Source organism: Aquila chrysaetos, chromosome 2, assembly GCF_900496995.4.
Source record: "Aquila chrysaetos chrysaetos chromosome 2, bAquChr1.4, whole genome shotgun sequence".
In the NCBI taxonomy this organism is placed as follows: domain Eukaryota; kingdom Metazoa; phylum Chordata; class Aves; order Accipitriformes; family Accipitridae; genus Aquila; species Aquila chrysaetos.
This window is the reverse complement of record NC_044005.1, coordinates 26,800,889-26,826,399: the sequence shown is the minus strand read 5'-3', so window position 1 is coordinate 26,826,399 and position 25,511 is coordinate 26,800,889. Positions and strand designations below refer to the sequence as shown.

At 48.2% G+C, this 25,511-nt stretch overlaps 1 protein-coding gene across 3 annotated transcripts in view; it reads left to right on the top strand.

The window, feature by feature from the left end:
• FLVCR2 (FLVCR heme transporter 2) overlaps positions 1-25,511 on the top strand; it is a 42,625-nt gene that overhangs the window by 14,511 nt on the left and 2,603 nt on the right. The window contains exons 3-11 of one of the 3 annotated variants that reach the window (XM_030000357.1): positions 1,164-1,304; positions 6,057-6,124; positions 6,912-7,015; positions 13,867-13,977; positions 14,620-14,725; positions 15,204-15,315; positions 15,744-15,799; positions 18,072-18,169; positions 24,920-24,980. In XM_030000357.1, the coding sequence (XP_029856217.1) occupies positions 1,164-1,304; positions 6,057-6,124; positions 6,912-7,015; positions 13,867-13,977; positions 14,620-14,725; positions 15,204-15,315; positions 15,744-15,799; positions 18,072-18,169; positions 24,920-24,953 (830 nt within the window). In that variant the 3' untranslated portion in view covers positions 24,954-24,980. The remainder of the gene's footprint in view (positions 1-1,163; positions 1,305-6,056; positions 6,125-6,911; positions 7,016-13,866; positions 13,978-14,619; positions 14,726-15,203; positions 15,316-15,743; positions 15,800-18,071; positions 18,170-24,919; positions 24,981-25,511) is intronic. The other 2 variants (XM_030000351.2, XM_030000367.1) reach the window with 2 other exon arrangements.

The following is a 25,511-nucleotide window of genomic DNA, read 5'->3' as shown; positions in this document are numbered from 1 at the left end:
ATGTGTCCTAGCACGCAGCTGACAGGGTCATGCAATACCATATTGTGCTGCTTCAAGCCCTTGATGAACAGCACGTGTAGAGGGGTGTACAAGAGGTTGTGAGTGAGCCTGCCAAATTGTTCATGTCATGCTTTGATCGCCTGCGTAATAAAACCCTGTCATGAGTAAGTCCTTTAAAAGCCAACAGAAATCTTCTAAGGTTCACAGTCATCTTACCTGCAAACAGGGTGTTGGGCCTTGGATTATGTCTTGGACCTGACTATCTCTTAAGGGTAGGGAGAAAGAGGCAGGTTATATGGCATCACAGGAACAAGGTGTTCCCAGGAAAAAAAAAGGTAACCAGTTATGAGTGGAGAGAAGGAAGCATTAAGGGCAGTAGCAGGACACCAGAGGTGCAATTCGCCTGCTTAACATGTGAAGTGGAAGCCAGATCTTTAGCATGAAAGATTGGCAGGCTCACTGGAGAGCAGAGCTTGTCTGCTGAACTCCATGTAATTTTTTTTTTTTATAGGCTCCTCTTGCCAGCTTGTTCATGTTGCCTGGTGGCTGAACCACATGTAGACTTTAAAGAATCTGGGCCAGGGAATAGACAAGGTACAAAAATGGCTGTCTAGCACCTGGTACAGCAGTATCACTTGCGACCGGGATTTCTGGATGCTACTTTAATGCTAGTTAGGGACAGCAGATGGCTTGGCCAGCCTAAGAAGTGCTGGGACTGAAATAAAACCTGGCATAGGTCATTGCTCCCTAGGCACTGGGCACTGCAGGGCTCCAGGCCACCTTTGCCAGCTGGCTTTTCACATTCCGCTTTTGCATTTGTAACTCCATGCAACACTTTCACAGCTGGCTGGCCACCCTCCTGGAGACAAAGCCATTATTAGTCCTGAGAACTCTTTTGTTGCTGCCAGACACCGCCTACACAAAAAGCTAATTGACGGCAAGGTGTTTCCCCAGTGGCAGGCGTTATTGTTGGAGAAACCCTCTTCATTCCTGGTCCTGGATAAGTTCATGCATGGAGATCAAAGCTTAAGGACGATGGTGTGTTTTGTACACTTGGTTTTACTAGCCCCTCTGCCGTCCCTCAAACAGCTCTACCCACAGTGTATGCTCAGGCTCCCTGATTGCACCATTTACAAACAGGTGTATTTTGTATCTGGTTTCAGTCTTTAAGGAGAAGCCCCCATACCCTCCGAGCCGAGCTCAGGCCTTGATCCGGTCAAGACCAACAGAGGAGTATTCCTACGTGCAATCAATCCTCTGTCTGCTCCGCAATGGCAACTTTTTGCTGCTTATGGTCACTTACGGTAAGGTCTGGCCTTTCCTCTCTGCAGTTATCACTGCTAGACATGCTTAGCTCCTCCTTCCCTCTCCGTGCTCTGCTGGGGCAGTAACTGGCCTGAGTTTTTCTAGGAGAGCATAAGGATAGCTGTGCTGCCACAGACCAGGAGTCCTTCTAGCCCAGTAATCTCCAGCAGTGGTTACAAGCAAATGCCTAGGGAAGAACAAAAGCAAGGGAAGCACACAGAGGATAATAAGCCTCCACTACTGTTCTCCCAGTCTTTGACTGTTTTCTGTTCAGGGGATTTCCTTATCCTGTTGTCTTTTTTTCTAGTCAGTTAGTTACCTGCAATGAACTAATCTAAGTGCTTACCTAAGAAATACATGGAGCTGTGTCTGAGTGCAAGTCACAGCACTGAGTGAAAGTAATTTCCCAAGCAAGGGTATGGCTGCCAGGCATCCCAGTGGAGGTCATGTGGAGCATGTAGATGTACAGGCTGTGTCACTTCCTTGGCAGTCCCTGTGAAGCAAACGGAAGGAAGGATTGGAGAACATCTTATTTTGCCATCTGTCTTTGCACACTGGCTTTGCTGCTTGCTTCTCTTTAGCAGTCTTGGTCTGTTTCTCTGAGGGCAGTGTGATGTGTTGAATCTGTTCCTGATGCTGAATTGTCATATGGAAAAGTATTTTCCTCTTTAGCAGAAAGGCCATTGCGGTCTATGCCTGGGTGCATAATAGGATATACTGTAGCCAGCTAGTCGGCAGGGAGTTCTGTCCTCACTTCCTACCAGCTTGCTGTGGAAGCTCCTCAAGGGGGAAAGTTAAATAGTGCTGGAAGTTCTGCAGTTCTGCCAGCAGCTGTGCCTAAAGGACCTGGTGGATGAGTAGCCAGGTTGGAGAGAGTGAGATGGTGGCTTTGTACCTGCTGAGGGTGCTAACAGTCTTTGGAGTTGTTGAAATCTCTTCTCCCTTCTCAGTCCAGTAGTCTTCTAGAAATGCCTCTCTCAGATCGCCCTTAAGCTCTGCTGGTTTGCATTGCAGCTGCTAGTTTGGGTTGGGTTTTTTTTCCTTTTTTTTTTTTTTTTTATGGTACATGATGTTCTCTCAGAAAGTGGAGACAGAAAAAACTGTCAGGCAGACTGTGTCTAAAAGTTGGATTATGTTATCTGCTCAGTTTGCACTTACCCTTCCGGGAAAAGAAAGTGGAAAGCATTTGTTCTAATATGCGTGAACAAGTTGTAGAGGAGAGAGGAGGGCTCTCAGTATGAAGAGCAAGTTTAGAATCTGACCTGCCTGGGATAATTCCCTTCTGGCAGTCAGAAACAACGTGGAAAGGCTGTTCAGAGGCTCATAATTATGTCTCTCTTCCTACTGGTCTGTGCATTTATTCTGTTCCTCTTTGTGTCAGCCTCATGTCAGTCTCCAGCTTGACGAGATGGTGACTGTTACTCAGAGAGAGAACTATGCAGTGAAACTTTTTTTTTTTAACTAGTCTGGCTTTAAAATGGGGACACTTTTTCCTACTCAAGTCAAAAGTTATGTTGGCCAAGATTTAAGACATCTGCAGCCACATGAGTGCAAGAGTCATCCTCCTGAGCTAACACAAAGATAACCTGCAGCCTCTCTTAGCTTTTTTATTAGCATAGTGTGTGTCAGGGGAGAGAGGGGGAAACCTGCTGCTTGTTCATCTCCCCTGGCTGTAGAAAGAGTGGGGGCCCTTACATGATGCCAGGTCAGAACAGGTCTGCAGACCTCTAAGGTCTTGATATTACTAGCAACTGCCAACTTTTTTCCTGTGCCAAGACTTGCAGTGCTGCAAACATTGGTGGCACTGCGGCTATGTTAGTGCTAGTGAAGTGGTTTTCAGGAAAACCCTCAGACAGCCTTTTCTCAAAGGCTGCTGACATTGCTTCTGTAAAGCTGAGGCATAACATGGAGTGGGCATTAAGAAACTCTTGGGTTTATTGGGTTGGGCTCTGCACTGGCAAGCATGTTGCTACTGGGAGGCAGTAGGCAGGAAAGGGGCAGGAAAGCCTGGGAAAGGCTGGGAGTGATGAGACAACCCCAAAGAATCAGCATTTGCAAAGGTGATGGGGCAGTGCGATCTGCATAAGGAACCATTGGCCTGGAGGATGACAAGGGTGAAGAAGAGGGACACCAATAGTCTGGCATGTAGGCAATAGGCTGCTTAGCTATAGAAGACTTTGGTTCTAGTCTGAGGCTTAATAAGGGCTCCTTTTGGAGCTGTAGGCAATAAACTTCCCCTTTCTGGCCTCTGTAAAATAGATGAGACACGGTGACATCTCAAAGATGTTCTTCTACAGTATGTTACAAGCAAACCATGGTAACTGGCTAATGAATCAGGTGGGGCTGGACCTTCAGATGTCCTGCTCCCAGCTACTAGTTCTGTTTTTCCTTATCTGTGTGGGCAAATGGGCACTGCCCCATTGGAAACAGCACTTGCCTGTTTTATTGGCATTCAAACAGCTGTAATTCACCGAGAAACTTTGCTGAGCAACTGTGACATGTGAAATGCCTACAACTTTTGCCAGCCCTCACAAATGCAAATTCAGCACATTGTCTTGATTCTTAGAATATTTTGCCTGACTCTGGTGCCAAGTGTTGCTGCCAACTCTGCATTGCTTTCTGCCCAGCTTGGGCGCAGGGGCCCTTCTCTCTCTTGGAAATCACATGCATCACAGAGCTGCTGTGAAGCTGGTCTAGTGACAGCATCAGCTACCAGAGCAGCGTCTGGCTGTCCCTGCAAGGCTGCTGTCCTCTTGGCTGGGTGAGAAGTAGGGATACACAGATGACTGGTCTATGTTTATGCCCAGCTTTGAAGTGAAGCAGTAGTGGGCAGAGGGACGGTGGTTATCTGCCACACTCCCCCATGTCCTGGCACTGCAGTTTGTGTTGTCTCCTAGTGAGCAGGGTGCTCCAGAGGTGGAGATAGGATGAAGCTGAATGAGGCTCTTGTGGGCTGTTCTGCCATAGCCAAGTGTTGCAAAAAGATGGCTTTCAAGGGCTCCTCCTTGCTGTGGGATCCTCAGTTGTTCTCCCCCTGCTCTGGCTGCTGGCCCTGCTGGAGTTTCCAGCCTTTCTGAGTAACTCTTTGAAAGGATTGGGTGGATTCCTCCTGCCTAAAGAGCAAGTCACTCAGCTTACTAGCCTTTTTTGTAACCTTTTGACACGTGCTTTTGGAGCAGTGAGTGTTGTCACAGGCAATTGGCTCATTTGGGATCACCTGCATAAGATTCTTCCATCTGTTCTCAGTGCCATGAAGCTGTGGAGTGAGCTCTGGTTAATGTTGTCAGAGATGGCATGTGAAGCAAGTGTGATGTCCCCTCCAGCTGCCAATATTGTGGCTCCTCAGAGTGCTTCCTGAGCTGTGTAGGGCAATGCGTGTCCAGTGTCTGAGTGGAGGAGTGGGCTAGGTGCAGGATCACCGAGGACTTCGGGGTTAGGGGAGCTCAGGATTTTGTTTCCTTTGTCAAAGCTCTTCCTGCTAGACTGCACTTCTGTATCATGTATTGTGATGTTTCTGCTTTTAGCTGAAAGAAGAAAAGTAGGAAGTAGGAACTTGACATGTATCTGTTCTGTCAGGATTTCAGGCATCTGTGCCAGTTTTTAAACCTGTGCCTCCTTATGAAGCCTATAGATGTGTGAGCTGCAGTGGTGAAATCTGTGTCTCCATCCCTCCCCCCATCAGGATCACTGAAGCCTTGAAGAGAAACTAACTGCAAATGTAAATGACTTTCTGAGAAGAAAGTTGTGCTGACTGTTACAGACCTCATCCACCTGGGGGAGGTTTCTCAGTATCGCCCAAGGTGAGAGTGTAGCCGTTGCGGTACTGCTGGTCCAGCGCCCATCTGGATGTTCTTGTCTACCATAAGCAAAGCTCTTGGTTTTTGTGCCCTTTGGGAAGGCGTTTAATTCAACCAGAGTTGCCTGTAAGCTGGAGCAGAGTGTCTGAATGGGGCTTGACCAGTATCACCCCAACGGTTTCCATTCTCACCTTGGGTGATACTGAGAAACCTTCACCAGGTGGCTGATGCCTCTAATAGTTAATCTAACTTCCCTTTCAGAAAGACAATTACTTTCACAGTTGGGTTTTTTTTTTTTTTTCAGGCTTCAGTGATATCTTTTAAAATGCAAGACTTCTCCCATGCAGACACACACACCAGGTGCCTGGGGGAAGTAATGTCTGTGCTTCACCACTGGCTCTGCTCCTACTTGCCTTCTGGTATTTCTTGGCTTCGAGAGGGTGTTTTTTACTGGCTCTCAGCAGGGAGGGTGCTATCAGGCTCTTCTCTAGAAGGAAACCACACAGGTCAATGGCACTGGTGTTAATTGAATCCCAGGCCCTTGTTAAAGGTGTGATGCTGAGGCAGGTGCTTTTCTAGTATTTTACCTTGGCTGGGGGGAGGAGAAAACTGCAATGCTAAAGATGGATCTGGCTGTGAGGGAGGGCTGAGACCCTATGAAGGACTTGCAAGACCTTTCAGTACCAGAAATATGCACAGCCCTTCCTCTAGCTGCTCAGGTAAGAACCATCCTGAAACTGCAGGGTGCTTCCTCCTGCATGCTGAGATCTGGCTGTCCTTCGACTGCGTTTCTTTCAGTAACCTATGTCTAGCCAGTCCGGCTGGCTCTCCTGAGCCTTGTTATGGATCGCTGCTCCCAAAGATCTCTCTCCCTCTTTCTGCATTTCTACCCTTTCACTACCCAGCAGGAGAGTAGCAGTCTCTGAATGTGCTGCATTTTTATCCCCCTCTCAGGTCTGAATACAGGTTGCTTCTACGCCCTGTCCACTCTGCTGAACCGCATGGTGATCCATCACTACCCAGTAAGTGCATCCAACCCTCATGGCCCTCTGATGCTTGCTGTTGTCCAGAGCTGGCTGCCAAAGGAGAGTCTGTAAGAAATGCAATGCCACAGCACTTTTGGCTGGCTCTGGCATGAGGTGGCTGGCTGGCAGGAGAGCAATGGTTCTTTTAGTTCTTTACACCACCTTGTGCAAAAGCTGGCGAGCTCTAGCAAAGACAGCTCCTTTACACCCTAAATGGCAGCATTTTCTTCTGAGAAATTCTTCCAGCAATAGCCTCCACCCTGTTACTGACAGTGATTTCTACTGGGACATCTGTACTAGGAGGCTGCCCACACTCATGCTCTGGTGGCAGAAGGGTGGGGTGCCTCAGTAGCTGAGCTACTATAGAGCTTACTGCTGGGGCTGCGTGCCAGAGGGCTCCCTTCTGTGCTGCCTTATAGTGGGACCCAATATTTCCTGGTCGATCTGGCCCAAATCCTAATACCAGACAGCAGGCTTCACAGGGTTTATGCTGACTCCTCTGAGCATGTCTGTTCATGCTCCCAGTGCTCACCTTTTCCTCTGGTCTGGCTCAGAGAGAAGTGCCAAACCACTTTTCTTCATGAGCCAGAATAGGGCACTGCATTGGCTCATAGTGGGCCCAAAAGTGTTCTTGCAAAGGCTAGTTCTGGTTAGTGTGTTACCAGCAGAAGACGTGTATGGGACACTGACTTTGGTGTCTCTTCGTGTTCTCTGCACTTTGCTTCTTGTTGGCTATGATTTGGCTCCTGCATTTGTGTGAGTGTGTGTGTGTGTCTCGCCACAGGGGGAGGAGGTGAATGCTGGCAGGATTGGACTCACCATTATACTGTCGGGGATGGTCGGGGCTCTGATCTCCGGCATCTGGTTGGACAGAACCAAAACCTACAAGTAAGTCCCTTGTTTGCCTCTGCACCCCTAGTGACTGTGCTCTTCCCCCATACTGTGCAAGGAGCAACCCTGTGCAGTTGGAACTTGGCAGTCCAGGGACTCAATCATTGGGAAGGTTTGTAGGAAAAAAATATGGTTCTTTAAAATCCAGATAGTCTAAAGTGAAGTTTGGAGCTGTGTGTTTGTTAGTCTGCATTGGCCCCATACAAGGTCTGGTTCTAGTGGTCCCTAGGGAGGCACAGGGAGAGGATGAGATGGCCCAGCAGCTGCTTTGTCAGGGATGAGAGAGTTCTTGGCACAAGGAGAATCAAGACTATGCCAAACCATTTCTCAGCCCTTACAAACCAGCTTCTGTGAATCTTTGTCAGGCTTAATGAAAGGCGCATTGAATCCAGTGCCTAGAGGCATTGTGTGAGGGCGCGTTGCTGTATTTAAGGCAGACATAAGGGGTATTGGGATTGCGGGTAGATGATTTTGGGTTTGCTCCCTGGTGGTTGGGAAGGCAGATCTGGCCAGCATACCCTGCCATCTGCAAAGGGACAGCTAAGAGTCTTCAGGTGTCCTGCAGCTCCCAGTCCTCAGGAACTCAGATCTCACTGACAGACCTCTGTAGGGTGTCCTGGGGGATGGAGAGTGCTTCTCCTGTTTTATGTTGGGGTCTGTGTAGTCAACTTTTCAGTTTCCCTGCTGGCTTTGAGAACTGTGCCACAACCTGTTGTCTGAGCAGGTTGGGTGAGAGGGGGCTTTACTGGTGATGTGCTCGTGATGAGCTGAAGGTAACTTTGGAGTTCTTTTCCTTGCAGCAGCTTTTCACCAGGGGGAAGTCCCACTGCCATTATCCTACCTGGTATCTTGGGCCATAAAAGCACATTCTCATTGTGGGCAGCTTGGATGAATCTGGCTAGCTGTGGGCTTGCAGCTTCTGAAGTGGCCTCTGGCCCTAGCTGTCAAGTACAGGGATCAAAAATGGAGAGGAAATGGGCTTCTCTAACACGAAAGAATGGTAGCTGAGGACTCCTGGGGGTGCTGGAAAGAGGAGCAGATGTCTAATACAGAGACTGGCAGGTTGCTTGTTGCTGTTTCTAGATCATTGTGTGCCACTCAGTAGTTCTCATTTGGCAGCCCTGGGAAATAGCAACATAGCTGTTAGGAACTGCACTAGCTAACTGTGCAATGTAACTTGTGTCTCTTTCCAGCCCCAGGCTAGTGGTAAGGTAGCTTCAACTGGTACTGCTAGGGCCAATGGTCTTCCTGATTCTCCCTCAGTGGAGCTAGGTTGCAGTACAAAGGCTTTGTGGCTCACCAGGCAGAGCTGGGACTTGAAATTTGGCAGAATGGGAGAGGGGAAAAAAAAAATATTCCTGGATTTGTTCCACTGCCCCTGCTTGCTTGGAGTGACCACAGAGGTGAGCAGAGCTGGCTGAGAGTGCAGAAAAATAGGGCTATACCACCCATGGAATTTATCCTACAGATCCCAGGGACTATCTGGGAATAGATTTAGCCTTTGGCGAGGAAAAACACTGCTAAGAATTTGTTCTCCATTGCAGCCCACAAAGTGGATTTCTGTGGAACTAGCAAAATTTTTCTGAGTGCTACAGAGTCTTTATTTAGCCCCATTTAAAAATCTATTTAAAAAAACTGTCAAGATGCCAGATGTTCTAGGTAGCTACCCTCCCCCTTCCCTCCGCTGCTCAAATAGTGTCAGGAACGAAATGGTAAGCACATGAAAATCAGGAAGGAAAGATGTCAAGTCCTTTTTTTAGTCAGCTTGGAGAGAGAGAGAGGGAAGCAAATGAATGGGATCCAGCTGTGATTGAGGGGAATAGGGGGAGGTTAATAAGAGAAGGAATTGCAGAGCTCTACATGCGTGTTTGATCTTTACTGTCCCATCAGCAGTTCCTTGAAAGGATGAGGCTGTGCTAAGTCAGGCTTTCCCCATCTGTCATGCTCAGGCCTTGCTTTTATTTGGCAGGCAAGTCCCTGCAGCAGCCCCTGCACTGTTCTTATTTCTGGAATTAGCAGGCGCAGATTTGTCCCATACAAATACGCGAGTTATATTGTGACAAGCAAGCGGTCCCAGAACTGGGGCTGCCTCAGTGGGTGGGATGGCTTGCTGAGGACAGCCTACCTTTTCGAAAGAACACGTTTTGACATCAAGTTAAGTGGGGCTGCATGTACACCCTTCAGGTTTCTGGCTCAGAGGAGAGATGGGGTTGTGACACCTGGAGATTGTTGGGTGTATTGGGATTTGTAGGGGAGTCTGGCTCGGAATCAGGGGTTTGGAGTCTGGATTAATCAGTACTTCTCTTTGGTCATCCTCTGCTTTTAAGGGCAGTGATCACATAGCCTCAGGTCCAGCTGGTTCCAGACAGCGCTCTCTGCTGTCATTGCTGCATCTCGGTAAGGCAAGATGTCAGAAATATCCATCTCTCTCTATTGACTAGGCAGAGGACCCCAAGTGGTGTTTTAAACTTAGGTCTGTACAGGCCCAAAGTATGTTAACATTTGGGGGAGGGAGGAAAGACTTGGATATTGGAGAATGGGGCGCTTGGGTCTCTTCCACTGAAAGGTGATGCTCTCTCAGCCTAGCCTGGCCTGCAGTTTGGGTCTTCTTGTAGCCCTTTTCGAGGTTAGTCCTTGTGGAGTGGATATGTCTTCACCTTGTCCTGCCATATGTCTTATATAAATAATTTTCTAAGGCTGTCCTTTTTTGTGACCTTCATACAGGAAGAAAGTGGCATAAAACTGAGTGCTGAAGGATGAGGGGGTGGTGAAAACCAAACCAGCCCTCTCCAATTCTTTGCTTCTCTAGCATCTCACACCTCAGTGTCTTCAGCAGTGAGATCCTTCTGGGAGTATAGGGACGAGGCCTTTGTTCGGGGTCTTGTGCAGCCTGGAATGTGCCATCCTCATGGCAAAGCCTTTGGAGGCCATCTGTCATCCCAGTCCATACAGCAGAGCGCTCTGGAGCTGCACACAACATCCTAGTGAGCAGCTAAAGCTGTGGCATGTGGCTGTGGCCTCCTCCCCACCCCTTGTTCATTTGTTGCTTCAGATGTTGCTTGGCTCTAGTGTTTTTGCAGCTCCAATCCCCTGTGAGTCTGGTCCTGTCCCTTTGGCTTTCCCCATGCAAGTGACCTTGTGAGACGTGGCTGGGCTGGGCCATGTGTTCCTTACTCCTCCTCTGGAGTTGGCTGAACAGCAGGAGTTGTGGTCTCTGTTTCAGTCCTGTTCCCTGCTGGTGCTGGCCCTGGCTGGCTTTTTTCACCGAGGTCTCTTTTTTTCTCACAGTCCCTTGTGTGAGCTCTTTAATCTGCCTCTTCAGAAGGGTAGGGAATGTGGCTGGGAGGGCAGATGAATGTCAAGCAGCTTAGGTTCACCTAAGTGACAAGCATGTCAGCTCCTTCACAGATCTCCCTCTGGCTCTGCCGCAGAGACTTGGCAGCTGGTGCCTTCGTAGCACTGCTACCACATCAGTGCACTGGGCTTCCTTCCCACACCCCAGAACACAGAGGTAGGTTAACCCCAGTTGTCCTAAGGTGATGTAGCAGAATGTGTAACTTCCAGCCTGCACTCACTGCACTAGTCAGCCTGTTAAGGAGACTGGTGGCACCTGTTCCAGACAATGATAATCATCAGTCCCTGTAGGGCCACCATGGGAACAGGTTGCTAAAAACACCAGAAATGCTGTGCAAATGTCCTCTGTGAATCTGCTTCTCCTCCTTTGTGTTTTTATCTCTCCCATAAGATATTTATGGCTATGATAAGAGGCTTATCAAGCAAATCTGGGCATTATTCCATGCCCTGGTGCCCCTATGGCCATGGAGCATTCTTTTTGTCCTCTAGTGAACATGGTGACAAAGGCTGCTTCCTGAGAAACACCCTGCCTTGGTGTGTTTCCCCAGGGGTTTCTTTGCTTCCCTATGCACCAGTGTCTACCTGTGTCTCAATTAAACCCTTTTCAAAATTTTGGGTCTGTCTTGGACTGCTGGGCACTACATCTCCTTTTTTGTCATCACTGGTATGTTCTGGGGAGCAGGATCTTGCTAAAGTCTGGTTTAGCAGAAGTCAGCTTGTGTGCTTGAGGCTGTTTCCTGTAGCAGGAGTTGCATTCAGGGCTGTCTGTTCGACTCCCAGTTAGGGACTGTGGCGAGCAGGCAGCCGCTCAGTGTGTGGCTTCAGGGCACTTCCTGGTGTGTGATTTTCACAGCACTCAAGCCTGCGGTCTTGTTTGTTCACAAGGGTCTGTTGATTTGTTTTGCCCTGCTGGAGTCTAATGATTCAGGGAGGTCAGTGAGGAAAGCTCGTAGTCTCCTAGAGCCAGCTAATATGTGGTAGATGAGATACCCATGGCAAGATCAAACAGTTTTCTCCATTTTGTCCCCCAGTTAGTTCTGCAGTTCCAATGGAGAACACCTTCAAGACCTGCCGGCTTCTATCAGCCTGCCTGCTCTATTTCTCAGTGGGGGGCTGCATGTTCTGGGAACTTCTTTCTTGCAGCTTGACTAATGACATAGCATGGATGTGAAACAAAGTCCTGACCACATCTGGTCACTAACTCATTCATCACCTTTGCCTGGAGACGAGGGGGAAAGCGCAACTGTTGGCAACTGACAGAGTGAATCAGATACAAACTACTTAGAACACTTGAACCATAAGCCTAGGGAACAGGGTGAGATTTTGTGGGCCTATCCTAAAAGCTCTGCACTGAGACCAAAACTGGCTGTGGGGAGAAATAAATAATAAAACCCCCATGTGCCAAGTGTCCCTGCTGGCAGAGACTAAGCTTCTTAGGGCCACAGCCACCTCTTGGAGGCCTGCACTATATTTTAGCACTGACTGCTGTGCACTTTGGAGACTTCTGTTTATGGAAGAAGCACCCGGTTCAAACTTGGTCTATGCAGCCCAGGGAGCTGTAATTCTAGCCTTGAATCCCTTTCCTAGTTAGCACTTTTCCTCCCCGGCTGCTTGTCAGGGGATGGGAAGCATAAGAACTCATGGGAGATATCTGAGGAACCTGTATTGAGCAGAAAAAGTCTTTTACCTGCTTCTCTTTCACTTTCTGGGGCTGCTCTCTAACTCCTCTGTCAGTCTTTTGGCTCTTCTTCTCCTGCAGCCTCCAGGCTGTGTGCTGGCCACATAACAGCTCTCTATAATGGGTTATAGCAGAAGTAAGCAGCCCCTTTATGCTGCCTTCACAGATGACTTTTTTCCTCCGTGATAGCATTGGGAAGAACATATTCTAGAAATGATACAGCATTGGAGGTTCAGGGATTTGCCTACTCCTTTGATGCAAAACAAAATTACTTGTCACAGAAAAATGTCATTCAGCCTTTCAATACATTAAATGTGTCTGGTGAACCTTTGTAAGCATGGATCGATAGTTGAAGTCTGAAATTAGCTTCTCAAGCCTGTATTTGGGTACGAAGTGACGTATGAGCATGAGCCCCACGGACTTCAGCCATTGCAGCAGTGATGGAGGACAGAACCTTAGCTGGAACATTCTGGTTTTATCTGTAGTAGTTCAGTGTACTGCAAACATTTTATTACACAATATAATACTGGCTGCCTGTTTGGGTTGGATTTTTGAAGGTGGTCATTTGCATTAAAAAGGAAAAAAAAAAAGTGAAAATAGTTTGAGGTTTAGTTTCTTTAGTAGAGTTCTAGAAACTGATACCAAACACATTCTTTAATGGATTAAGACTAAAATTTGGTAGAAAGTACACAATTAGCTCGTGGTTATACATTTAACTTCTTCCTAAAAGACAATAGCCAAAAAGTTTTGTCAGCTGTGGTAACTGTTCTGCTTTAAAGATCCTGGTGGAATTTCAGTCAAGTAAAGGATTTATCATTCCTTCCTTCCCAAAACTATGTACTGTGAAGGGCTACTTGCTAGCTCCTGTACTAGAAAAAGCCTTGGGTTTTGGATGTGGGAAGGGTTTCCTTGGTGTCTAGGCAGGGATGACAACTGCTAACGTTTCGGTTCTGGTAAAGCTGGCCTGGGCTGCTACATGTGTTTTGCAGTACCAAGCCCGCTGACGTTCCTCAGTGTGGCCAGGCTGCAGGTCTGGCTGTTCCCAGGATCTGCCTGGCGTGCTTCCGGGGCACGGGGTCTCTTTGTCCCCTCTACCCAGAGAAGAGTGCTGGTGGCTCAGCTGCCCTTGGCCCTGGAACTGGCACTAGCCCTGCTAAACGCTCCTGTGGCTTGAGGGTGAGGCTATGAGGGCAACCTGGCTTGCACTTCACCTCTCCAAGTACAGTAGGCAGTTTAAACACAGAAAGGAGCAGCAATGAAAGGTGTTTTGGATAGCACTGAAAAATACAGGCCCGTAACACTGTAGCAGTGTTGTCACCTCTTCCCTTTACTTTCCTGCTTGGGAGTGCTCAATCGCCTCAGCTCCTGCTTATAAGTAAGTGTGTCCAACTGGTTATAGTACAGAGGGTGCCCAAGAAAGACTAATGATCTCTTTATTTGGCTCTTGGTCTTCCCCTCAAGAGGCATGTACAGTAGATGACCAGGGACTTGTCAACCCATGGTAGAATCTGAGCTTCTTGGCTGCCTCATAGGTGCCTCCTTATAGATGTGGTGCCCTGGCCCCACAGGGAGCAAAGTCCCCGGTCATGAGGTAGAGATGTGAAAACTCCTAGGTGCTGTTCTTGCTTCTCCTGCTGCTCTGCTGTGTGTACAGGCGCTTTCTTGCTCTGTCAGTCCAGTTCTTCTGTCTGGGGTAAGGGTGTCAGAGAGCTGTGCAACTTTTTTTTTTTAACCATGTGCTGCAAACTGTACCAAGATCTGTGGGCGAAAAGGAGGACTGGATTAAATAATACCCTGACTCTGTTTTTTCTTGTAGACAGACAACACTAGTCGTCTATATCATGTCTCTGGTGGGAATGATAGCCTACACCTTCACTCTGAGCCTAGGCCACCTCTGGGTGGTCTTTGTGACTGCAGGCATGCTGGGGTAAGTTCATGTGCAGGCTGCTTTCCTCTACATGTGAGCTGCTAGTGGATGAGCAGGGAGGCAGAGCTTATGGTGTAGGAGGGATTGGGGAGAGCTATAGCCTGTGTGTGGCTCCTGCATGGTTTAAGGACAAAATGATCTGCTTTTCTCATCTCTCTCTTGTATGTATTTCATTAGGGTCAGGGACATTGTCGTGATCCTGCGCAGCTGCAGCTGCCTTAAATGTTCCAAGTAATTAAGTGAAAATATTTGGGAAGCAAGTGGTACCACAGCCCCATAGGTGACGAATGGGCAGGAATATAAAGCATATGGGCCTGGGTGGCTGTTTGACCATGCTGGGGATGATGCCCCTTAGAGTTACTTGTGGGAGACGCTCCTTTTAATGCCTCGTTCTTGTAGCAACCAGCAGCTCCCTGCTGGCCTGGCTCTGTGCCTCGAGGCTGTGGGCAAAGGTATTTGTGGGTAGGAGGAAGACCTGTGCCGTGGTGAGGGAGTTGGACAGCTGCCTGAGCTGTGACAATGCTAGGGGAAACGTCCTGTGCAGTCAGTGAAGCATCCCAAAAGGGGTATGGGCTACACTGTGCCTCTTCAGTCTTCCTTCTGGCATTTGCTGAGTCTTCCTTTCTGTGTGTTTCTGCACAGGTTTTTCATGACAGGATACCTTCCCCTGGGCTTTGAGTTCGCTGCAGAGTTGACATACCCAGAATCAGAAGGAACATCATCAGGGCTCCTTAATGTCTCAGCACAGGTAGGTGTGTTGTTTTCCCTTTGCTTGCCTCTTTACAGGCAGAGAGATTAAATTGTAGTTCCCAGCCTTGACTGGTGTTTCTTGTCCATGATTATTGTAACATACTGCAGATCTAAGCACCCTAGGACCTGGCTTTTTGAATGATGCTCCTCATGGCATTTCTCTAGTGGCATCCATTCTGTTTCTGCTTAGGAAAATCCATCAGGATGCCAGCCATCCTTGCCTTTTCCAACATTGTTCCTAACAGCCTAGGACCTAGCTCTTCTCCAGTGGGAGATGGGATTACAGCCTTAACGGTCACCCGTCTTCCCAACAGCTGCATGGAGGTGCCTCTGGGTCTGTTTATAACCAAACTTCAGCCTCGCTAGGCCAACAGCTTGGCTGGCCTGTATGCTCTGATGCTTTGGTAAAGCTGGGAAGCTGTTTGGGCTGCTTTATAATAACAGTACAGCTTGACACTGCCTTTGTTTGTTTGTAGATTTTTGGTATTGCCTTCACCATCAGCCAAGGGCAAATCATGGATTGCTTTGGGACAAAGGCAGGAAACCTCTTTCTTTGTTCCTTCCTGTTCCTGGGGACTGTTATGACAGGTAATTAAATTTTTCAGTGTTCCTCTGCTGTGGCTGTTCCCCTTGGGCTTGGCATAAGAATTGAAGGGCTTTTGTGTGTAGTGGTGCCTGCCGGAAAGGGCAAGACCCACACAGCAGTCCCATAGCGATGCTGCTGTGCTTCTTTAAGCATCTGGTCTGTATTACAAAAAAGATCCAAGGCTTCTTGCCCTGGCTGCTGGCTGGGGTCTCAAAGAAGCACCTTCTATGTCCTGCAATAAGGAGTCTCTATCCTGCCTGTTTCGGAAGTGCTCTCTGCCTTATCCAGGAGAATGGTTTCCCTTGCTCACTGTAATACGTTCCTGTCTCCTCTGGGGCTTCTGCTGCCCCTTTGAGTCCTGGGGAAATTGATTTGGGCTCTGTATGGTAACTTAACTGCCTTCACATCTCTCTTCCTCCCTCTGTCCCAGCATTCGTTAAGGCTGATCTCCGAAGACAGCAGGCCAATTTGGATAATGAACAGACAGTGAGTAAACCTCCCTTCAATCCCTGCTGTGCCCCTGCTTTTAGCTCAGGACAACACCCAACCTCTCCCCTTTCTAGGAATGGGGCTGGCCCTTCCTGAGTTACAATTGCAGCTGCGATTCTCTCCTCTTATCCCACCACTTGCCCAGCCTGTGGGGAAGCTCCTTGTTGGCATTTTCAGACAGGTGGCTGTAATCTCAGCTCTGGCAGCTGCTGGGGCCTCTGTTTTCTTACTGTTAATGTCACGGAGAATCTGTAAGCTTTGGTCCTCTGGGAGTCTGCAGGGCTTCATACATCTTTGTATAAGCTAGGGACAGATGTAAAGCAGCAATGTGCTCACTTCTCTCCCCTGGCAATGCACTGAGCCCTCCAGTGTTTTGGTGTTGTTTAGAGCTGGGTAACTATTATTCCAGGCCCCTAGGGAGGCAGGTTATTCCTCTTATTCCTTGTCCTCAGCTGCCAAGTGGGGTTCAGTGTATGGGACTGGAGGAAGCTAGGTGGCAAAGCCCAAATGAGAGCTTGAGCAGCCTGGCTCACTTTGTGCAGTGCTGCAGACAAGGCTGCTAGTTCATATGTGTGCACCAGAGCTTGGGGTATGATGTCCCTGTGGCATGCCGTGCAATAAATGCAGCTGTTTGCATGTGGGAGAGGGGCTCTGGTGAACTAATTGTGGTGGATGCTTGTTAGAAGCTCTCCCTGCAGGGAAAGGGAAGAGACTAGTGGTTGTTTGAGGCTCTTTTCCTTATTGCTCTGGGCTCCCCTTCTAGGATGTTAGCAGAGATGTCCACTCAACGTTCATGAAGCCGTCAGTGACGATGACTAGCAAAGTGCATAAGCTGAGTTTTCTGCTGGCTCAAGTCAGGTCTTTTCAGAAGACAGTGCTGCCTTCCTCCAGATAATCTAACCAGTCTGATCTGGAAAGAGGCCAGAAGGTCCAAGAAGCAGCTCTGCTCCGACTGGCTGCTCAGGAAGGTGGATTTCCAATTACAAAATATATGCTTTTTTATTTTTATTTTTTATTTATTTTTACTGAACTATCTGAGCACAAATGCAGAGGGTAGGATAAGTAAAGGGAATTGATGCTGCCTTGAGTAGTTCTTGCACATACAATTCTAGACTAGATGGCAGGGGAAAGGCTGTACAATGTTATCTAGTTTGGGTAAAGGAGTCCCCCCCCGCACTTGTCATAACTTAAAAAGAATTCCTGCTTTTTTTCTGCTCTGAGGCTTACAACTTTGGCTGATTTTAGCAGTGGTGAGCATCATGGTGTTTGGGACCAAGCTAGAAGACAACTGCTCTCCCAAAATCCTGGTGTGAATGGGGCTAACTGGAACACACTTAGCTAAGCTGAGCTGGGGTAAAGACCAGTCTGTTTTGATATACACCAAACTGCTTGTATCCCTCGATTAACAGTGCTGAAGTCAAAGGCAGAAGATAAATTGCAAGGCCAATCCATCCTCTGCAAGCCCTGAGGCGGCAGGGTTGTAATGAGAGGTGCTGGTGGCACTGTGAGTTAATTCATAACACACGTGTAGAAGGCCCAGGAAATATCAAGGTCGTTTGGCAGTGAACATGATGCCTAGTAGCAGTAAGGTCCTTTCCCTTTGTCAGACACTTCTTTCACCAGATGAATTGTACACTTTTGCTTAAGCCATTTTTAGTATAAGTCTTTTTAGTATAAATACAATTGTAAGAGCTTGCTGCTGGAGGGCGGAGGGTGTTGAGACCAGAGTAAAGGTGGTATAGGTGTCATTTCTATAATACTAAAAGCCTCCAGAACTGCCTGCAGAAAGAACCAGAGGTATGTGTGTGAGGTAATAGGTCGCAGTCAGTCAAAAACTTCACTGGCAGCTCCTTCCCTCTGAGGAGTTGTGCTTGGAAGAAGTCATGACAGACACCCCACTACACGCCCAAATGTGGCCTCCACATGGCTGAGCTCACCTGGGTACTTCTCAAGCTTAACAAACAACCCCAGGTGCTCAAGCAACTGAAGGTGGGCTGAACCTGGTGTTCTGCGCTAACATGGATGCCTCAGTCAGGGGAGCAGCCAGCTGGGCTTTGGCATTTTGTGCTGCCTTTATGGAGAGCTCTGATGGAGTCAGGTACTGGAGCTTTTCTACATGGCACAGCTGCCTTACACATGCTTGGGTGATTTTACTGTTTTTTTCCTTTTTCTGTTCCTCTTTTTTTTTTTTTTATTTCCCTCACCTTTCATTTCCCTCCCTACTTGCCTCCATCTTTTCTGGGATGGTGACTTGTGGCTGTTGTTACAGAGACTCCAAGGCAGCAATCAGATCACGGATTACGGGACTGTACTTTGTAATCCTAACCCCATCAATTCCCATTCCTGCTCACTAGCTCATACACAAAGGTAGGAGAGTCGCCCTAATCTGCTTCTCTGAACACTAATGGGTGGCACAGGCACCAAGCCAATGGCACTTCTGGGGTGACAGCAATGGCCGTAGCATACCGAGAATCTTTCTGGCCTTCTTGGGTCAGAAAGGAGAGGGAAAAGTCTGAGAGGAAAGACATGACAGCTTTCAAGAACAGAGTGGAGATCCCACTAGACTCATATCGGATAGGGGCACAGGGATTCAACTAGGTGCAGCAAGGCAAAGTCTGGTGCTGGAGCAGATGGAGAACTGAATTGTCAGTAAGTTATCGGGGAGCGGAGGTGCAGGCATTTGGAGACTCTTCTCTGACATTACTTTTACAGTCCAGATTCTTGGCTGGAAGTGATATGAGAAGCCCTGTAGAAGAGTTGGCTTTGATCACAGCCAGGGCGCATGGCCAACTTCAAGAAGAAAGTTTAAAAACATCTAGCAATAACAGAGTCATTGGGTTGGTGCCTTTTGGTATAAGAATGCCTGAAAATTGTAAAGCTCTGTGCTTGCTGATCTGTGAATCTCAATGGCACTTGGCATTTTCTCAGCTGTTGCTCGGGGTGTAATGCTGTATTATAACTCGCTGTCCTCTGCTTCATACTGACTGGCTGATCTGCCAAGTTAACCAAGTTAACCACGCTACCCTTTGCTTTTCAAGGTGTTCATCAAGTGTGTGTATCACTTAGTGCCACAGCCAACAGGACTAACGGGCAAAAGCAGAGTGAGTCTGTTGGGAAAAACAGCCTTAATCCTGCTAAGATTAGAGTGTGTGCTACAGGGAGTGTGAAGCTGCCGTGCTTTGATGCAAGTGTGGGGAAGAGTCCCATGGGCAGGGAAAGATTTGACTCCAGGCTGAGTGCTTCTGAAGCTGTCTCCATGCTGCAGTCTGTGGCAATTTTAGCAAGGTACATGTGTGGTGTTGGTTTGGGACCAAGTAGTTGAGAAGCTGTAGCTGCATGAGCTGGGCAAGCCTACTTGGGGTATACTGGTACGTTTTTGATGGCTGAAGTTTATGTCATCACCTTTGTTAGCAGACCTAGCTTGGTACAATTGCCAGTGTTACCACTGACATCCCAGTTGCAAAATAGACAATGTTAGGCCCAGGCATGTTGCTGTATATGCCCTGTGTCAAAACTGCTTCCATAAAGAAAAAAAGACATGTCATTGTCATAGGAGACTCCCTTCTGAAGGGAACAGAAGGCCCAATATGCAGACTGGACCCACTTAGGAAAGTCTGCTGCCTGCCTGGGGCCCTGGCTAAAGATGTGAAGAGAAAGCTTCCTACCCTGGTATGGCCCTCAGATTATTATCCATTATTGATTTTTCAGGTAGGCAGCGATGAAGTTGCAACAACCCAGCAGATCAATACCTGGCTCCAAGCCTGGTGTCACTGGTAAAATTTGGGGTTTTTGATCGTGTGTGGTTTACATGACACCAGGCCTGCTGGCAACAGATTGGGTACACCTGTCTCAAAGGGGGAAAAGGATCTTCGCACAGGAGTTAGCAGGGCTCATTGAAAGAGCTTTAAACTAGATTTGAAGGGGGAAAGGTATAAAACCAGGCTCGCTAGAGATAAGCCTGGGGGTGACACGCCAGTGTTTGAGACTGTGTGTTAGCGAGGTCCTTTGGTCTGCCAGCTCAGTGGAGGTAGGGGATGGAGATCCATGTGGCAGCAAAGACACAAGGGTTATGGATGTGTTAGAAACCACGCAAGCACCTGAGAATGGTCACGTAGGAATTGGGGCTTCTCATCCTCAAAAGGTGGCAGGATCAATAGCCCAACTGAAGTGTGTCTACACCAATGCACACAGCATGGGCAACAAACAGGAGGAGCTGGAAGCCATTGTGCAGCAGGAAATCTGTGATATAGTTGCCATCACGGAAACATGGTGGGATGACTTGCACAGCTGGAGTGCTGCAATGGATGGCTATAAACTCTTCAGAAGGGATAGGCAAAGGCAAGGAAGGAGAGGCAGTGGGTAGCCCTGTATGTTAGGGAGTGTTTTGACTGTCTAGAGCTTAATGATGGTGACGATAGGGTTGAGTGTTTATGGGTAAGAATCAGGGGGAAGGCCAACAAGGCGGGTATCATGGTGGGAGTCTGTTATAGACCATGCAACCAGGACGAAGAGGCAGACAAAATATTCTACAAGCAGCTCGGAGAAGTCTCACAATCGCTAGCCCTTGTTCTTGTGGGGGACTTAACTTATTAGATGTCTGCTGGAAATACAATACAGCAGAGAGGAAACACTCTAGGAGGTTCCTGGAGTGTGTTGAAGATAACTTCCTGACACAGCTGGTGAGTGAGCCAACTAGGGAAGGCACCCCGCTGGACCTGTTGTTCACTAACAGAGAAGGACTTGTGGGTGATGTGATGGTTGGGGCTGTCTTGGGCATAGCGATCACAAAATGAGAGTTTTCGATTCTTGGAGAAGTAAGGAGGGGGATCAGCAGAACTGCCAGCTTGGACTTCTGGAGGGCAGACTTTGGCCTGTTTAGGAAACTGATTGACAGAGTCCCTTGGGAGGCAGTCCTGAAGGGCAAAGGAGTCCAGGAAGGCTGGACATTCTTCAGGAAGGAAATCTTAAAGGTGCAGGAGCAGGCCATCCCCATGTGCTGAAAGACGAGCCGGTGGGGAAGAAGGCTTGCCTAGCTGAACAGAGAGCTTTGGCTGGAACTCAGGGGAAAAAAAAAACACCTGAGAGTTTATCACCTTTGGAAGAAGGGGCAGGCAACTCAAGAGGACTACAAGTATGTTGTGAAGTTACACAGGGAGAAAATTAGAAGGGCCAAAGCCCAGCTAGAACTTAGTCTGGCTACTGCCGTAAAAGACAACAAATAACGTTTCTGTAAATATATCAGCAACAAAAGGAGGGCTAAGGAGAATATCCATCCTTGATTGGATGTGGGGGGAAACAGTGATAAAGGATGAGGAGCAGGCTGAGGTACTTAATGCTGCCTTTGCCTCAATCTTTAACAGTAAGACAAATTGTTCTCTGGGAACCCAGCCCCCTGAGCTGGAAGACAGGGGTGGGGAGCAGAATGAAGGCCCCATAATGCAAGGGAAAATGGTTAGCAACCTGCTACACTGTTTAGACACACACAAGTCTATGGGGCCGGATGGGATCCACCCAAGGGTACTGAGGGAATTGGCGGAAGTGCTCACCAAGCCACTTTCCATCATTTATCAGCAGTCCTGGCTAACCAGGGAGGTCCCAGTTGACTGGAGGTTAGCAAATGTGACGCCCACCTACAAGAAGGGCTGGAAGGAGGATCCAGGGAACTACAGGCCTGTCAGTCTGACCTTGGTGCCGGGGAAGGTTATGGAGCAGATTGTCTTGAGTGCCATCACACGGCACGTACAGGACAACCAGGTTATCAGGCCCAGCCAGCATTGGTTTATGGAAGGCAAGTCCTGCTTGACTAAGCTGATCTTCTATGACAAGGTGATCTGCTTAGTGGATGAGGGAAAGGCTGTGGATGCTGTCTACCTAGACTTTAGTAAAGCCTTTGACACCATCTTCCACAGCATTCTCCTGGAGAAGTTGGCTGCTCATGGCTTGGTTGGGTATCCTCTTCGCTGGGTAAAAAACTGCCTGGATGGCTGGGCCCAAAGAGTTGTGGTGAATGGAGTTAAATCCAGTTGGTGGCCGGTCACAAGTGGTGTTCCCCAGGGCTCAGTTTTGGGGCCAGTTCTGCTTAATATCTTTATCAATGATCTGAATGAGGGGATCGAGTGCACCCTCAGTAAGTTTGCAGATGACACCAAGTTGGGTGGGAGCGTTGGTCTGCTTGAGGGTAGGAAGGCTCTACAGAGGGATCTGGACAGGCTGGATTGATGGGCTGGGGACAATTGTATGAGGTTCAACAAGGCTCTGTGCCGGGTCCTGCACTCGGGTCACAACAACCCCATGCAGCGCTACAGGCTTGGGGAAGAGTGGCTGGAAAGCTGCCCGGCGGAAAAAGACCTGGGGGTGCTGGTTGACAGCTGGCTGAATGTGAGCCAGCAGTGTGCCCAGGTGGCAAGAAGGCCAACAACATCCTGGCCTCCATCAGAAATAGTGTGGCCAGCAGGAGCAGGGAGGTGATCATCCCCCCATACTCAGCACTGGTGAGGCTGCACCTCAAATACTGTGTTCAGTTTTGGGCCTCTCACTACAAGAAAGACATTGAGGTGCCGGAGCGTGTCCAAAGAAGAGCAACAGAGCTGGTGAAGGGTCTAGAGCACAAGTCTTATGAGGAGCAGCTGAGGGAACTGGGGTTGTTTAGTCTGGAGAAGAGAAGGCTGAGGGGAGACCTTATCGCTCTCTACAACTACCTGAAAGGAGGTTGTAGCGAGGTGGGTGTTGGTCTCTTCTCCCAAGTAAAAAGCAACAGGATGAGAGAAAATGGCCTCAAGTTGTGCCAGGGGAGGTTTAGATTGGGTATTAGGAAAAATTTCTTCACTGAAAGGGTTGTCAAGCATTGGAACAGGCTGGCCAGGGAAGTGGTTGAGTCACCATCCCTGGAGGTGTTTAAAGGATGTGTAGATGTGGTGCTTAGGGACATGGTTTAGTGGTGGACTTGGCAGTGCTAGGTTAACAGTTGGACTCGATGATCTTAAAGGTCTTTTCCAACCTAAACAATTCTGGGATTCTATGGCTGGAGAAGACTTGCATGGAGAAGACTTGACACTGAGTCACATGTGAGCTACCAGAGGATGCAGAGCTGTGGAGCTGTGCAGGCCTCACACTTCCCACTGAAACACTATTGGCTGTATAGCCCTTTTGATGACAGTGGGTCTTCCCCTGTCTTGACCCAATGGAGGTGCAGTCCCATGGTGGAGGTAGGCAGCTGGCTTATTGTTTTCTCTGGGGGCCCATCATCCAGAGTATTGGCCTAACAAGGTGTGATTCTTCCTGGTGAAGAAATAGAGGTGATCTGATGGAAAACTGTCAAAACCTTTAGCAGGATGTTCAGCTGTTGAGTGGCTTTGGTGCAGAGTAGGACTGTGGAACAGCCCGATTTCCCAGTGTATTAAGGAACACCCATGGGAAAAAACCTACATGCTGATTTTCATGGGGAAAGATTTTCCATTTTCACCTAGTAGTGGCTTCTGGTGATGAAATGGAAAGCCTAGAATCTGGCTGAGCTGTTGACTTTGTAGGAAGAAGAGCAATGTCTAAAGCCATAGTTTCAGTTACGAGAGTCAGTGTTTATCAGCCTTGACTCTCTGCCCAGGAATCACAGCCTCTCAACAGCCACCTGTTGGAGCTTTTGGCCACTGTGTCCACACTGCAGGATGTTTTCCCTTCTTCCTGCAGGACCTGCCTTGTGTTCAGAAGCAGTTTGTCTTCTGTCAGTGCCCTTATCTGCTTATGGTTATAATTAAACAGATGTTGCAATTAGTAGAACTTGTAGTGGGAACTAAATTAGCCTAATGGCATTGTGGACACCTTGTCCTCTATTAATAAAGCTGTGGTGTGGTTTCAACAATCCTCCCACTTCTCTCTGCCTCAGTTCCCAGAGTGCCAGCAGGGTTAGCTTTCTGTACCTCAGGACGCTTGGATCAAATGCCCATTTTACATGATAATGAGTCTCTTTGTGGTCTGCCTTTGTTGTAAGTGCATCTGAAGCCATTCCAACATTGTGCCTTAAGGTTTCATAGTAGTGTCAGTTGATTCAGCATACACATTATACTCATGTATACGCTGTGTACAGCCTGTGCTCATTGCTCCTGGTTTCCAGCATCCATGCAAACCTTCCTATATTGTTTCTTTGCATTATGAAATAAGCATCTTTGCTGATTTTTACATGGTTTGTTTTGACTCAGGAGTGAATTGCTCAAGAAAAGTCTTAGGCAACATTTCTTTGGAAATACTTTTAAGCTTGTAGGGGTTTTTAAGAAAGCAGCTATCATATAGAGTGCAGGATTCCAAAATGGCAGGACTGTCTTTGTTCAAAATGGGCTTTGCTGGCCCTCTTTGAAACTTGCAAGTTTGATTAATGTGTGTTCAGGGCGCTTGAGACTACTTTGTGCCAGTCTTATGTAGTGGTAGATAAATTGAATTTTTGTGTGTGTGTGTGAAGAACCCATTCTTGATAGCAGAGTAGGGAGTAAAGTGTTTTCAGACTTTATCCTGGTTTTGGAATTGTAATAAAATTAAAAACTTTTGTCTGGAGTGTTATGCTACCAGCAGGGCTGAGCACTGATGAGTGGGTGATTTTGGATGACCAGTGACCTGCTCTAGCCACAGCAAGGGATTTATTTAAAACAGGACTGAAGTTCTGCTGTGTCCTCAAACCGTGTCGTGGATAAGTCAGGACTCGATCAGGGCCAAGTACCTTTTTTCACTGGTTGTATGTTTGCCTGGATGCAAAGATGCGTCTGATGGATCTCAGTGGAATACCCCAAAGCATGTTGCTTTTTCCTCCCAAGGCCAGTGTTGAGTCAGAGGCTGGCTTAAGGCATTAGGGCAAGCATCCACCCTTGGTAGCTTACTGGAGTCCTTGCAAGCTGCAGCATGCTTACTCTCCAGTGAAATACTGCCAATAAAAAAAAAAAACTGCTGGAATTTTGTGTAGTAGGTACAAACGGTGTGTGCCCCATCCCCTGCTTTCCAAACTTCCCAGCTCCATTTCTGTGGTTACTGTGTGGCAGGCAGCCTTCTCCTATCCCAAAGCTATGGGCAGGCCATCTGCGTGCCCTTTTCCAGTACTGTGACTCCCAGCTGTGAGAGCAGCCTTCCTTTCCCAAGGTGGTGGAGCCCTGCAGGCTGGCTGATCTCCTAAACCTCTGTTCCTGTAGCTCCACAGCAGGTGAGTGGTGTTCAGACCCCAGCGGTGCTTGGGGAACCTGTTCAGAGTTGCCAGAGTGCAGGTGGGGTTTTCCAAACCTAAATGCAGCTTTCCCCTTACTCCACCTGCCTCTGGCACTAACTTCATGCATCCCCCTACCCCTCCTGCTGGTAGCAGTTCCCTCTGCACTACCTGGCTTTTGTTTCCAGGCATGTCTTTGAAGCTTTCCTGATCTCACTCCTCTGCTTTGGGGCATTGCTGCTGACCTCTATAAAACCTGTTCACCTGCAGTTTGTGTTAAGAGGTTACTCAAAATGAAACTGTTTCGTATATCTTGCTTCCATGCTGCCTGGACTCCTCTTGAACTGCACTGGGAATGTGAACCTCTTCCCTGTGCACCTCTGACTCCTGCCTCAGATGTCAGTCTTGCCCCACAGTGAGTTAACTCAGAGCCCAGACTGTGGGAGACTCCACATTTACCTTTACAAGTCTGCATGCTGCCTTCTGAATCAGTGACAGCTGGGGTGTCTCACTGTAAGCAGAGTCAGAACT